The following is a 15,369-nucleotide window of genomic DNA, read 5'->3' on the forward strand; positions in this document are numbered from 1 at the left end:
TGACATCTTGGCATTCTCACAAGTAATCTACTGGTTGTCGTGGTTTCAGGCGTGTTTTTATGTTGGGGTAGGTAATAGTAGTTTTAAATTGTTGAATTTTAACTGCAAATATGTGTACAGATTACACAGTACATGATAAAATGCCCCTGTTTAATCATGGTTACTTGGAGTTAACATAACTAGAGCTTGAAATATTTAATTTGGAATACGTGAAGCCCTAGACATTGTGGTTTTTTTTTTTTAATTATTTAAGACTCCTTAATTCTCAACCTGCCTTTCATCACTTTATCAGATTGCCTAACTTTACACTTCCAGCTAGTTGATGAGTTTTAGATAGTGGATATCCTTTACCCTTTTATCTTTGTAATCAGGTTTTGCTAGCTTGGATAATTTTGTTCTTTTCAAATAGCATAGATTTCACATATGTGTATTTTGATAGATACTCCTCCCTTTTATCTCTGACCGTATGTAATTATCCATTTCCTTTGTTATTCAGAATTTTGCATTATTCTTTAAAGTTTTATTAGTAAGATGCTTACATGTGAAATGCAGCAGTTTTCTGAATTTAAAAATGAGCAGTCATCCCAATTACTTGCCTGTCTGGTAGCTATTTTCAAAGCTGGTGTATCTCAATTTTTACTTCTTCTGGTTAGGAAAGCAACACTAGTAACCAAAGACAAATATTTAACAGCATTTTAAGTTAGTTGTATTTGTTACAGCTCAAATTTGCCATCATTAAATATTATAAGCTTTAATCATGTCTTTTGAGACATATATTCATTTCAATCTTAGAAGCAGGTTTTATATTAATGTAAGAATTTTACCAGATGAGAATCCCAGTTACCTCCTTAAAAGTATAAGAAAATAAGTTCTATTAAATATATTTATTTTCAAATCTATTATAAAAAGAGGTATATTCATTTCTTAAGATTTGAATTTGTACCCAGCTTCGCAGAATAGTCTGTGTTAATAGCAAAAATAGGATATTAGTGTTCTAAAACTGGCTTGAGAAAATAATGTAATTTTTTTTTTTATGGAAGTCATTTAACAAGTACACAGTATTCATTGAGGTTGTACAGAGAAGAGCCACATTTTTTAGTGGTAACATTCTCTTCCATTTTGCTAACTTTCCTTGACATTCACGTTTCGTATTGACATTAGCATTTCTATCCTGGGCACTTTTTTAGTTGCTAGTGCTTTTCCTTGAGAGTTTTCTCTTAACCCATTCAGCACTTTTATTTAGCTTATTATTTTCAAGCTTTTCTTTGTTTGCATAATGAAGACTTGTGGGATTCTTGTATTTTAGCCATTTTAGAGACGGAAAGGGCCCACGGGATTAACGTAGAGAAGTATACCGTTAGAACATTTGTTAGTTGTATACACTCTGTTGGCAGTGTAGTGATGTCTGACGATCCCTGCCCACTAGGCTAGGGTTTAATTCTGTCAGTTCACTACCAGTGTAAAGGGTAAAACCTTTTGGAATAAGATGGGATCTAAATAAGTCTTCAAAAATGTCAGCGTAAAGGAAGTAATCTTTTGTTGTTTTTATTTTTCTCCAGACAGAAAGAAAAAAGAAGTAGGGTAATATTCAAGGAGCCTTCTTAACAATTTTACCAGTTTGGGAGGAAGCAACAGGGGATATAGACAGTTTTTCCTTCTAGTTTTTGTTTACTCTACTATCAACGTGTTTTCACAAACCAAAAAAAATGGGGTGGGAAAGTAAGTAGCAAATCCCAGTTGCTTTAAACATTTTACCGTACTCTTTCTTTTTATAGGGAATTGACTCTCTTTTGGAGTAAACTGCAAAGAAGAATCGACCCTTCTGTAGACACTTTTTTGGAGCGCTGTCGCCAGTTTGGTGTCATAGCTAAAACACAGCAGCATTTATTTTGCCTGATTAGAGTTATACAAACTGAAGTGAGTAATTTATGCTTTTTATGCTGATTGTCCTTGAGGGAAGAAATGAGTTGAGAGATAACTTCTCAGGCAATTCCTTTCAGATAAGGGAAAATGAAAAATAATGGGGTTTAATAAGATTATGGAACTGGACATATCTGTTTCTGCAGATTTACTTCCTAGGAATCCACAATTTTTCTTCATGGAAAATAGTGATTTGACATGGCAGGCCACAGGAGGAAGGAGAGGTGATGTTTCTTGATTTTCACCTCAGCCACCCTGTATCTTCTTTTCCTGGAACAGTGTTCTATGTTTTATACAGGCATGTTTATTTGCAAATTAACATAATAATTTAAATGGAGAAAGTATAATTTTATTTTTCAGCTCCTTGAGGATGGAGTGATAGATTCTCTAGGTTTTGGAGTAATAGAGCAGTTCCAGAATAGACTGTATATAAATTATAAACTTCCATGCAATTAAGAAACAAGTTAGATAATTTTAAGGAGTAAATGTTTCCTAAAAGAAAATGAAGTGCCATGAACTTGTTTCTTAAGTTCAGCCCTGTAAAAGTATGCTAAGACTGCCAGCCTAGAGACTTGGGGTGAGTCTTACAATGTATGCTCTGGTTTATCTGCCCGAGACTGAGATCGTGATACTCCCATGTCTGTGTCGGTTTATGGCTATACTTTATGGGTTACTTCTTTCATAACATCCACAGATTGTTTATACTAATGTCAAGGCGCAGTTATATCTTTGATACTTCCCGTCTCTTTTATAAAGTTTTGATTTTGGGGTTTTGGGTTTTCTTAATCTTTAAGGGGAAAGTATTAGTATTCTGTTGTTGTGTAACAAATTACCACAAACTTAGCATTTCAGTCAACATCATTTATTAGCTCACAGTTTTGTAGGGCAGAAGTTCAGCACAGTGTGACACGGTTCACTGCTCACTATCACGGGACTGAAATTGACATGTCAGCCAGGCTGAGTTCTTATCTGGAGGCTCTGGGGAAAACGCTTCTAAGCTCATTTTTATTGTTGACAGAATTCAGTTCCTTTCAGTTGTAGGACTAAAGTCCTCATTTTCTTGCTGGCTGTCAGCCACAGTCTATTTTCAGCTCCTAGAAGCCACCCTCACGCCCATGCCTTCATTTTCAAGCCCTCAGAGACACAAGGAATTCTTTGAACATGACTTCCTTCATCTCTGACTTCTACAACTAGATTTAAAGGGCTCGAGTGTTTAGGTCAGGTCTAGGTAATCCACCTGTCTTAAGATAACAGATTTGGGGGCTTAATTACGTCTTCAAAGTCCCTTTTGCCATATAACATGATGTAATCATGGGACTGATACCGTATTTACAGATTCCGCTTATATTCAAGGTGAGGAGATTATACAAAAATGTGGGTCATCTTAGAATTCTGCTTACCACGAGGAACCACAGAAAATGGGAGAACTGCTAGAGGATGAGGGAAGGTGGGTTTCTGATACAGACCAAGAAATTTGTTGTTCACCTGTATAATGAGAACCCATTTCTTCTTAACCCCAGTCTAGGATATTTTCCACTATAATCCTTATTTATGATATTTGTCCTGAAGTGTAGAAAAGATAAGGACTGGGGTGGACAGGGAGTAAGTATGAAATCCCTTTCAAATTGAGAGACTTATATCACCTCTGGCTTTTTAAAAGAGAGGTGATCTAACCTAAATCAGTTAGGATCTAGTTCTGGTGTGAATGGTAGATAATCCCACAGTGGTAGTGATGTAAAGAAGATAGATATCTCTCCCTCTCTTGTACAGGTAGATAATCCAGGGAAAGGCCAGGGTTGCTTTAGTGGCTCCACATATCAGAAACCTAGGTTCCTTTTGTTTGCTGTTAACACATAGCATCCATCTCATGTTCCAAGACCTAACTATTCCAATCCCAGCTATAATGTAATATACTCTCCATTCCAGATAGCAAGAAGAGAGGTGAGGGGCAAACCACACTATGACACACCTTTTCCTCCACTCCTTCAAAACACACGCACACACACACAGCACCACACCTAGCTGCAGAGCAGGCTAGGAGATGTATTATTCCAGTGACATTGTAACCAGATGAAACCAGGTGTTCTATTTTTGTAAAAGAAGAGGTGAAAGGATCCTGGCACAACCAGCAACCAGTCACATAGCCCTTGGGATCAAAAAGATTAAAGATGCTGGAAAGCTTTTGTGGGCTTTGGGTCTCTCACAGAAGGCAGTAGTATATAATGGAGAGGGCCTTGTAATAGTACTTCTTTATTTTCTGGGCTTTGGTTTTCTATAAATAGAGAGCTTACACCAGGTCATCAGTTAAATGTGCTCAGAACTGTTAAACTTTGATACTGTGACTTGAGAATGTCATAGTGGAAGAGATGACTAGAGAATCCAGGGTCTCTCTCAAGACTTTAAAAATGGTGTCACAAAATGAATGTAGATGTGGGTATATGTGGAGTGGAAAGTATGAAAAGAGGAATAATCTTGGATCCAGTTTATTTGGCCATAGGGCCCTTTTTGGTGGAACATACAGTAGTACTATTTTGCAAAACATTTCTTTGTCTAGTTTAAGCCGTTCTCTTTAGTAATAAAGAAGCTGAAAATTAGAATGTGTTAGGATATAGATCATGGGTATCTTGACAGATTGCATAATGTGATATAAGGTTATCATTTGTAAGTCAGAGTGCAGAGGACTTGGAGAAAGTCTGGTTAAGTTTTAAAATAATTCATAGGTTCTTGACAATGTATTACGTAACCCTTTTTGGAAGACTCTGTGAGATAAACAGCAGAGAGTGTTCATTCTTTCTTAAACAGCCTAATCTGGTTGAAATGATAAAATTTGTTAAATCACTAAGAACACTTTCAAAAAAAAACACCAAACCACTAGAAATACCATTATACATTCTGAACAGATACCAAGAAGTTACTTGTTAAAGGAGTGGTGAATAAATTAGGATTAGGACATGGAATGTGGAGCTGAATTTTGAAGAAACTGACAGATATGAATAATTTGATAGGTTTTAAATCAGAAAACTGAAGAAGTGGCTTGGCATATTGTATTAAGGGTACGTGGGATATAGCCAAGTCAGTTAAACTTTGAAGTCAGTATAGACTGTAAAGTGATTAAGACTCAGGTGCTGGAAAAAGATTGCTTTAAGTTTAAATACTTGCTGCTCTGCTCCCTAGCTGGAGACATTGGGCAGCTAACTTTCTGAGCCTTGGTGTCTTCATCTGTAACATGAAGATAATGTATGCAAAGTTTATTTAGAATAGTGCCCAGGATGTAGTAAGGGTTCTGTAAATTGATAGCAGTTATTTCTTTGTGTTCTCAGCATTTATAACGGTGCCTAACAGAATAATTGCTTAGCAAACTGATTACTGGTTTGAACAGTGGAATTTATCCTCAGGTATTTTACATGGTATTGTGTTTGAATACCGATTACTACAATGTAGTAATCAGTTTATGCCACCTTATTTCATTTTCAGAACATTAGGAGGAAAATCTAGTACTGCCACTACTATTACCATTTTACAGACGAGAATAGAAGAGATAAGAACTTGACACCATTGTGAAGCTGGGATTCCAAGGCAGTCAAAGTCTTACTCAAAATTCTGTGCTCTTAAGTACTGCATTTTAAGCCACTCTGCCATATGATCCTGCTTTTCTTTGTTCGTATTATTTTCACACACCCTCTCAGCCTTTCACATGGAAGAATCATCTTGTACGCCCTCGTCTTTTATCACATGATTAGATCTTTTTTCTGATTTTTGACTAGTTTCTGAGAACCTGCTGCTGTAGAGAAATTTTCTTTCCGTTTGAACATGGGAAGCTCAGTACACCTGTAACTATAAAGTATTAATTCTTTTAGGAGGGATGAAAGAATAATTTATTTTATCCTTGAGCTTTTGAAAACACCCAATTGTTCGTGACACATTAGGTTTTCAAATTGAATTCAACGTTAGACTCGTTTTTATACATGTGCGTCCTCTTGCACCCATTTATTTAAGCCCTGTCCTTCCTACCCAGCTTGAGACAATTCTTTTTTCAATCCTTTAGTGAGCTTATTTATCCTGAGTTCCTTTGAATTCTTGTGCCTTTATTATTTATACATTTGGCACATAGGTAAATTCCTTGAGGGTTAGAGACTGCTTTAATATGCAGTGCCTGTAAAATTGGATGCTCTGTAGATGTACATTGTTGTTCACGGTTGTGGCATCTAATCCAGTCGTTTGCATGTTGGGACAAGAAGGATCTTCTAAATGTAACTTGCAGGAAGGAAAATACAAGATAAAATTTAAGAACTTTAAATGTTTTAAGATTGTGTGTATGTGTGCGTGTGCATGCGTACCTTAACGGTGATAGTTATGTAATGTTTCCATAATGGGGAAAAAACTTTTCTTCCCTATTTTTCTTACAGGCACAAGATGCTGGACTCGGGGTGTCAATTTTACTGTGTGTCAGAGCTCTTCAACTCAGATCAAGTGAGGATGAAGAAATGAAGGCATCAGTTTGTAAAACAATTGCTTGTCTTTTACCTGAAGATTTAGAAGTTAGACGTGCCTGTCAACTCACAGAATTCTTAATTGAGCCCAGTTTGGATGGATTTAATATGTTGGAAGAACTGTATTCACAACCAGATCAAAAATTTGATGAAGAAAATGCACCAGTTCCAAATTCTCTCCGATGTGAGCTTTTATTAGCTTTAAAAGCCCACTGGCCTTTTGATCCTGAATTTTGGGACTGGAAAACTTTAAAGCGACACTGCCACCAACTTCTGGGACAAGAAGCCTCAGATTCTGATGATGATCTAAGTGGCTATGAAATGTCTATCAACGACACAGATGTTTTGGAGTCGTTTCTCAGTGACTATGAGGAAGGTAAAGAAGATAAACAATATAGAAGAAGAGATCTGACAGATCAGCATAAGGAGAAAAGAGACAAAAAACCCATTGGTTCTTCTGAAAGATACCAGAGGTGGCTTCAGTATAAATTTTTCTGTTTGTTATGTAAGCGGGAATGTATAGAGGCCAGAATTCTTCACCATTCTAAGATGCATATGGAAGATGGAATTTACACTTGTCCAGTTTGTATTAAAAAGTTCAAGAGAAAAGAAATATTTGTTCCTCATGTGATGGAACATGTGAAAATGCCACCAAGCAGAAGGGACCGCTCTAGAAAGAAATTGCTGTTGAAAGGTTCTCAAAAGGGAATTTGTCCCAAGAGCCCTTCTGCAACCCTGGAGCAGAGTCAGTCATTGAATGAACAAGCCAAAGGAGAGTCTCATGAATATGTCACATTCAGCAAATTAGAAGACTGCCACCTGCAAGACCGAGATTTGTACCCATGTCCTGGCACAGACTGTTCCCGTGTGTTTAAGCAGTTTAAATACTTAAGTGTGCATCTTAAAGCTGAACACCAAAATAATGATGAAAATGCCAAGCACTACTTGGATATGAAAAATAGAAGAGAGAAGTGTACTTATTGTCGACGACATTTCATGTCCGCTTTTCACCTGCGAGAGCATGAACAAGTACATTGTGGTCCTCAGCCTTATATGTGTGTCTCTATAGATTGCTATGCTAGGTTTGGATCAGTGAATGAACTGCTTAACCACAAACAGAAACATGATGATCTGCGTTACAAATGTGAATTAAATGGCTGCAATATTGTTTTCAGTGACTTGGGACAGCTTTACCACCATGAAGCACAACACTTTAGGGATGCATCTTACACATGCAACTTTGTTGGCTGTAAGAAGTTCTACTATTCCAAAATTGAATACCAGAATCACCTCTCCATGCATAATGTTGCAAGTTCAAATGGGGACGTGAAGAAATCAGTGAAACTTGAGGAGCCTGCAGCAGGTGAAAAGCAAGATTGTGCTGATCAGCCCCACCTACTTGACCAAACGGATAAATCACATTTACCAGAGGATCTTCTTTTCTGTTCAGGATCAGCTAGTTCTCAAATAGAAACTGCAGAAAATCTGAAAGAAAACAGCGACAGTAATTCTAGTGATCAGTTAAGTCATAGCTCTTCAGCGTCCATGAATGAAGAGTTAATTGACACACTGGATCACTCTGAAACCATGCAAGATATATTATTATCTCATGAGAAAGTCTTTGTGCCCTCCAGTTTAAAAGAAAAATGTTCCAACGTGGCAGTGTGTTTTGATGGGACTAAGTTTACGTGTGGTTTCGATGGCTGTGGTTCCACGTACAAAAACGCAAAAGGGATGCAGAAGCATCTAAGGAAGGTTCATCCGTACTATTTCAAACCCAAAAAGATAAAGACAAAAGATCTGTTTCCCTGTTTGGGTAATGAACATAATCAAACAACTGAAAAGTTTGATGCAGAACCAAAACCCAGCTCAGATACAAACAGTGACTCCCCAGATGAAGGTCTAGATCACAATATTCATACTAAATGTAAACGAGAGCATCAAGGTTATTCCTCCGAAGCCTCCATTTGTGCTTCTAAAAGGCCATGTACAGAGGATACCATGTTGGAACTTCTGTTACGCTTGAAACATTTAAGCTTGAAAAACTCAATAACACATGGATCTTTCTCAGGGTCATTGCAGGGGTACCCATCCAGTGGTGCTAAGTCTCTTCAAGGGGTGTCACCTATCTCAGACCTTAATTTTCAGAATCAAGATGAAAATATGCCAAGTCAGTACCTTGCGCAGTTGGCAGCTAAGCCTTTTTTCTGTGAGCTTCAAGGATGCAAATATGAATTTGTGACCAGAGAGGCTTTGTTAATGCATTACCTTAAAAAACATAATTATTCAAAAGAAAAAGTCCTTCAGTTAACCATGTTTCAACATCGATATTCCCCGTTCCAGTGTCATATCTGCCAGAGGTCATTTACAAGAAAAACACACCTTAGGATTCATTATAAAAATAAACATCAGATTGGCAGTGATAGAGTAACTCAAAAACTGTTAGATAATGAAAAATGTGATCACGAAGGCCCATGCTCAGTAGACAGGTTGAAAGGTGACTGTTCTGCAGAACTTGGAGGTGACCCCAACAGTAACTCTGAGAAGCCACACTGTCATTCTAAAAAAGACGAATGCAGTTCAGAAACAGATCTGGAGTCATCTTGTGAAGAAACGGAGAGTAAAACATCTGATATTTCATCACCAGTAGGTAGCCATAGAGAAGAAGGAGAAGGAAGAGAGGGGAGGGGTAGCAGGAGAACTGTTGCTAAAGGAAATCTTTGCTATATTTTGAATAAATACCACAAACCATTCCATTGTATCCATAAAACTTGCAACTCCTCCTTCACCAATCTAAAAGGCCTGATTCGCCATTACAGAACTGTACATCAGTACAACAAAGAGCAGTTATGTTTAGAGAAAGACAAAGCAAGAACCAAAAGGGAACTTGTCAAATGTAAAAAGATATTTGCTTGCAAATATAAGGAATGTAACAAACGCTTCCTGTGTTCCAAAGCTCTTGCCAAGCACTGTAGTGACTCTCACAACTTAGACCACATTGAAGAGCCTAAAGTGCTTTCTGAAGCTGAATCAGTGGCCAGGTTTTCCTGTAACCAGCCTCAGTGCCCTGCTGTTTTTTATACGTTCAGCAAGTTGAAGCACCACTTGATGGAACAGCATAATATTGAAGGAGAAATACATTCAGATTATGAAATTCATTGTGATCTTAATGGCTGTGGCCAGATTTTCACCCATCGAAGTAATTATTCTCAACATGTATATTACCGACATAAGGACTATTACGATGATCTGTTTAGAAGCCAGAAAGTGGCAAATGAAAGGCTACTAAGGAGTGAAAAGGTGTGTCAAACAGCTCACACTCAGGGGCATGAACATCAGACTACCAGGAGATCATTTAATGCTAAGGCTAAGAAGTGTGGCTTAATTAAAGAAAAGAAAGCTCCAATTAGTTTTAAAACAAGAGCTGAAGCTCTCCATATGTGTGTGGAGCATTCTGAGCACACACAATACCCCTGCATGGTCCAAGGATGCTTATCTGTGGTGAAGTTGGAGAGCAGCATAGTGAGGCATTACAAACGTACCCATCAGATGAGTAGTGCCTACTTAGAACAACAGATGGAAAATCTTGTCGTTTGTGTTAAGTACGGTACCAAAATTAAGGAGGAGCCCCCTTCTGAAGCAGAGCCCTGTATAAAGAAAGAAGAAGATAGAAGCTGTGAATCAGAGCTCACAAAGCACAGCCATTCCCCAGGTGACAGTAACATACCGGTCCAGACCGCTGATTCCCTTCATCCAGGTGAAAGGGATGGAGGTCAGAAAGGATGTACAGAAAGCAACCCAGTTTTTGATGCAAATACTCTGCTCTACAGAGGAACTTTGAAATGCAACCATAGTTCAGAAACCACTTTGGAACAATGTAATATAGTTCAGCCGCCTCCTTGTAAAATAGAAAATTCCATACCTAATCCCAGTGGGACTGAAAGTGGGACTTACTTCACAAGTTTCCAGCTGCCTTTACCAAGGATCAAAGACCCAGAAACTGGGCAGCAAAGTTCAGGGCAAGAAAACACTGTAAAAATTTCAACCCATGTCCCAAAAGAAAATTTTAGGAAGCATCCACAGCCCCGGTCATTTGATTTGAAGACTTACAAACCTATGGGATTCGAATCTTCATTTCTGAAATTTATTCAGGAAAGTGAAGAGAAAGATGATGACTTTGATGATTGGGAACCTTCAGAGCACTTAACATTAAGTAATTCTTCACAACCCAGTAATGACTTAACAGGGAGTGTTATGGCAAATAATACAGTAAATGACAATAACCCTGAAGTTGACATACCTCATTCTTCCAGTGACTCTGCAATTCATGAGAACCTGACAGCAATCCCACCTTTAATAGTAGCTGAGACAGCAACAGTTCCTTCCTTGGAAAACCTGAGGGTCGTATTGGACAAAGCATTAACAGACTGTGGAGAACTTGCCTTAAAACAGCTTCATTATCTTCGGCCAGTGGTTGTCCTTGAAAGATCTAAGTTTTCCACACCAATTTTAGACTTGTTTCCAACAAAAAAGACAGATGAGCTTTGTGTAGGAAGTTCCTAAATAGCGATTTTGTTTTAGAAACAACAGACTGGCTCCAACACTGCAACATGGGGACAATTGCCAACTCGAACAAAGGCTGAGAACCAGCCACACTGTTGTTTAGGGTAGAATAGGCTGTGTATTTACATGAATGTATAATATCTATGTCAGCAGTATTGGCTGAGTCCATTAGCTCTCCAGTTGGTTTATTGATTGGGTTTTTTTGTTTATTAAAAAAATGGAACTGTACTCTTGTTTGGTGCTAATTAATACATCAAAATATATCGGGGCTTCCTTTTTCAGATTACGTGTGCATGATTGTATATGGAACCAATACTAAGATCCCAGGGTGGGAGGGCTAGGGAAAGGGATATGGAGTTCTTACTTGACTTGAATGTGCACCTGAGGGTGCTTTGTGTAATATATTGTACACTACAGCATCTTATATTTTTTGAGTTGAGTTTCAATAAATTACAATTTTTCACCCATTTCTTGTTTACTCATAATGAGTTTTCATGCCACACATAAACTGGAATTGCACTTGTATTTTCTGGAATGTGCACTTATGTTTTACCCCAGTAGTTTTTTTTTGTTTGTTTGTTTGTTTTTGCTTCTTATTAACCAAACCATTCAGATCAAAGCTTCTTTTTGAATGACTGAAGTTTTTGTTGAAAGAAAACTCTGAGATAGAATAATTAGCTCTGAGAATAAAGCTAGCTCCCAGAGGAGGACGTCCAGGAGTTGCAGGTAGAAGAGAGAGGGTATGTCAACCATGATGTGAAGGGCATAGCAAATTTAGGGGAACTACAAGTAATTTGATAGGCTGGCAGTAAATGGGGAGCACTGAGGACGCTGAGGACTTTGGATTGAGCCTGTAGGCAGTTGAGAGCCTTTGGAGGATTTTAAACAAAACATTCATATTAATAATCTATAGATCACTTGAAATGAGTGTAATTTGAGGGGCTGAGAATGGAAGCAGTAGATAATAAGGTTGTTGAAGTAACTGAGGCAAACTTGGTGAGAGTCTGTAATGACAACTGCAGCAGAGGGAAGATAGGTGAAATTGAGAAATTTAAGAGGATTATTGGGCATTGGAGAGTGAAAAAAATGTTTTGAGGAAAACTTAAGGTTCAGTAGTGATGCAACCAGTTCAGATGAGAATTCAAAAGGAAGAAATGGGTTTTGGGGAAGAGGGTGGAAAGCCAAGGTGAGTTGGTCCTTGGATGTGTTAAGTTTGAGGGGACTGCAGGACATCCATGTCTAATGACAGGGAAAGCAGTGTGTTTTTTTAAATATAGTGGCTTTGTTCTTGGTTGCTTGTGAAGTTTTCAGCCACTTCCATTAGTTAGCAATGAAATGACTCAAACACTCCTAGCATCCCTTTCTTATGCCTTTGGTTAGGATTTTAAGACCTTTTCTCAAATCTTTAAACCTTGTTTTGACAGCTCTTCAGGAATTTTATTCTGCCACCTCCTCACCCTAAGAGTCTAAAGCACCCACCAAGCCCAAATCGTTACTGGGCTCAGATCCCAGTAGGTAACAGAGTCTCAAATAAGAATCTGTTGAAAGAAAAAGTGGCAGAAACAGTGGACCATCGTGGAGGCTGAGGTGACTACTGACTCCGTGGGATTTTGAGCTAACTTCTGTGGGCTTAAGTTTCCTCACTTACGAAGTGAGGTGTGGGTGATCATCTTGAAATACTCCTTTCTGTGATCTAAGCATGAGAAACAACCAGTGACTTCATTTTTTAAATTCCTCGTAGTAGCAATTTTTAGACCAGACCAAGAGAAAGCTGCTAATTTGTTTAACACTCAGCTATATCCATTCAACCACCCCTTACTCCTACTCCCTGGATCAAGTGAGTTCATTTGCAGTGGAACCAAACCCTAATTTTCAGAACCTGATTGAAAGTTTGCTTTGATGATCCTATGATCATTTTTCTATTGAAGACAAGGTTTTATTTTAAAAACAGCATGTGTGATTATGTGATATTTGAGAAGGTCAAGGTGTTATTTTCAAAGATTCTAGTACGATTTTTACTTGATGTCTCTTTGGGACTTGTCCCCAAACCCTGACACAGACCTGGAAGCATTGAGTTTGTGCCTTACCTAAAGTGATAGGTAGAAATCAAGAATGCCAGACACTTTCATTCTTGCCTTTTACCCAGAATTCTCTTGCTTCCTGTTTCCCCATGTTCATGAGCACATGTGTGAAAGAGAGAAGGTGGGGAATGATGGAGAAGAAAGGTTCTGGTTAGCCTTCCTGGGGATTTCATCCCCAACCTATCCTCTCAGTCCCAGGTTGCCTACTTCTGAGCTGCACTGCCAAGGACATGGTCAATGGAAGACAGTCATTAACCAAATACTTTAGTACATGCATATTTAAAGATAATCCCCGATGCTTTGGGAGGTGAGAATAACAGCAAATTTGTTCAGGCATCTGCCATCATAGAGCTTTAATATGATGGCTGAGGTGGCTTTAACATTTTAAGGTGTCGCCATGGGCCAGCAGCATGGACATCACCTAGGTGCTTGTTAGAGTTGTAGAATGTCAGGCCCCGCTCCCCACCTTCTGGACCAAAATCTGCATTTTAATAAGATCTCCAGATGATTCACAGACACAGAAAAGTTCTTGGAATACAAAGTGAGAAGTGCTACAAGAATTCAGGATAATTACACTTGTGTTTAAGCACTTTACATAAAATTGTCGTGTTGAATTTTCATAACACCAGCAAGTCGGTACTGTTAGTTTTGTTATTTGACAGATAAAAACTTAAGAGAGGGAAGAAGTGTCGTGCTTAGGTGATAAATGCTAGGTAGCGATGGGGCCCAGTTTCCAGTCTCTTCTGACTGGAAAAATATCAGGGAGGGGAACTTAATGTGGAGGAAGGAAGATGGAAAGTTGCAGGTGGTATTTAAAGTACCAAAAATACCACAGTTTTATAATTAAGTTGAGTGTATTTTTCATGAAAGTGAACAGTGGGAAATAAAGTTTGAAGCGTAGGTAAAAGCCAGGTCATGCAGATCCAAATCCAGTCATACGTTCAGTGTTGACATTTCCTCGTTTGAGAAAGAGGTGGGAAACTGGTGCATATTGTTTCTATGAATAACATGTGACCTATGAAAAAGTCAGTCTTGCTTTCTGAAAGAAACTTAACAAAAGTCAGAAAAGTTGCTCAATCCCCTCTTCACCCCCATGGTAGACTGATGCCTCGTGGCTTTATACTGCTGATGCAGGGGCACAGCCTCCTGTTAGGTAAAGCCGAGTCTGGAAGGAGTGGCCCACCCTGCTGTGGCCTGCTTGATGTACACTTGCAGAAATATATTCTGTGACAGACTGTATTTGAAGGCCTGAACCACTTAGGAAGGTAACCAGGATGGTCAGGAAATTTAAAAACCTGCCAACCTGTATTTGGCAGGTTTAGCCTGGAACAGAGAAGACAAGAGTCACAGGAAAGCCATAGCCAAATATTTACTAAACACATAACCTTCTGCCAAAGAGGGGAGGAGTGCTGAACATGACATGGTAAATTTCCTGCATCATGGAGATTAGAGTCTTGTCAGGAAGATAGATGTTAAGCAAAACACTACAAATAGTTAAGTAAAAGTGCTACAAAAGAAGCCCTTACTGTGAAAGAATCAAAATAGAGGACAGGGAAAAGCTTCCTTAAGGAAGCAGTGTTTAAAACCTGAAGAAACAACAGGAGTTAGGATAATCCAATTATGCGCTCAGACATTGTGGTGCAGCAGCTTGGTGTGTTAGTGACCTGACGAGTCTAGGAAAGCTAGGGTTGAGAGAATAAATGGAAAAGGGATGGGGAGAAGATTGGATCGGTAAGCAGGAGCCAGGTATGGTCGTGCCTTGTTACCCTGTTCGAGATTTTGGATTTTGTTTGCAAGACAATGAACAACCTATTAAAGGTTTGAAAGCAGGCATTGCTTAAATCAGAAGTTGCAGTGTGTGTAAATCAAAAAGTCCTAATAGGGCATAATGTGGAAAAGGAGGGAGGGAGGGAGGAAGGGATGGATGGATGGATGACACTTATCTAAAGGTGAGCTGTAACTTCCATAGTGATAAATTCTTCATCGTTGGAGGTATTCAGGTGTCCAAGAGTACAGTCAAACAATAAATGGGTCTTTTGGACTAGATTCTCTTTGAGGGACCTTGTCCTATTGAGATTTACAATACTTTGCATTTGGTCATAAACGTCGCTATAAATAATAGTTGTCCTTATTTCCATACTTGTACATAAATTATTGAATTCTCATTACAGTAGCTCTACAAGGTAGGGATGACTCTCAACCAGTGAAGTAACTTGCCCAAGGTAACAGAGTTAGTGAATAGTCCCGCCAAAATTTGAACCCAGATCCATTAGACTCTCAAAGGCCTCTCCTCTTAACAGCTATTCTGTAAACTT

The 15,369-nt window shown here is 38.6% G+C and overlaps 1 protein-coding gene across 1 annotated transcript in view; it reads left to right on the top strand.

Annotated features, from left to right (window-relative positions):
• RLF (RLF zinc finger) overlaps positions 1-11,440 on the top strand; it is a 71,801-nt gene extending 60,361 nt beyond the window's left edge. Inside the window, exons 7-8 of the mRNA XM_006188041.2 lie at positions 1,776-1,917; positions 6,327-11,440. Of these exons, the coding sequence (XP_006188103.2) occupies positions 1,776-1,917; positions 6,327-10,973 (4,789 nt within the window). The 3' untranslated portion in view covers positions 10,974-11,440. The remainder of the gene's footprint in view (positions 1-1,775; positions 1,918-6,326) is intronic.
• Positions 11,441-15,369: the final 3,929 nt, after the last annotated feature.

This window comes from Camelus ferus, chromosome 13, assembly GCF_009834535.1.
Source record: "Camelus ferus isolate YT-003-E chromosome 13, BCGSAC_Cfer_1.0, whole genome shotgun sequence".
Taxonomy (NCBI): domain Eukaryota; kingdom Metazoa; phylum Chordata; class Mammalia; order Artiodactyla; family Camelidae; genus Camelus; species Camelus ferus.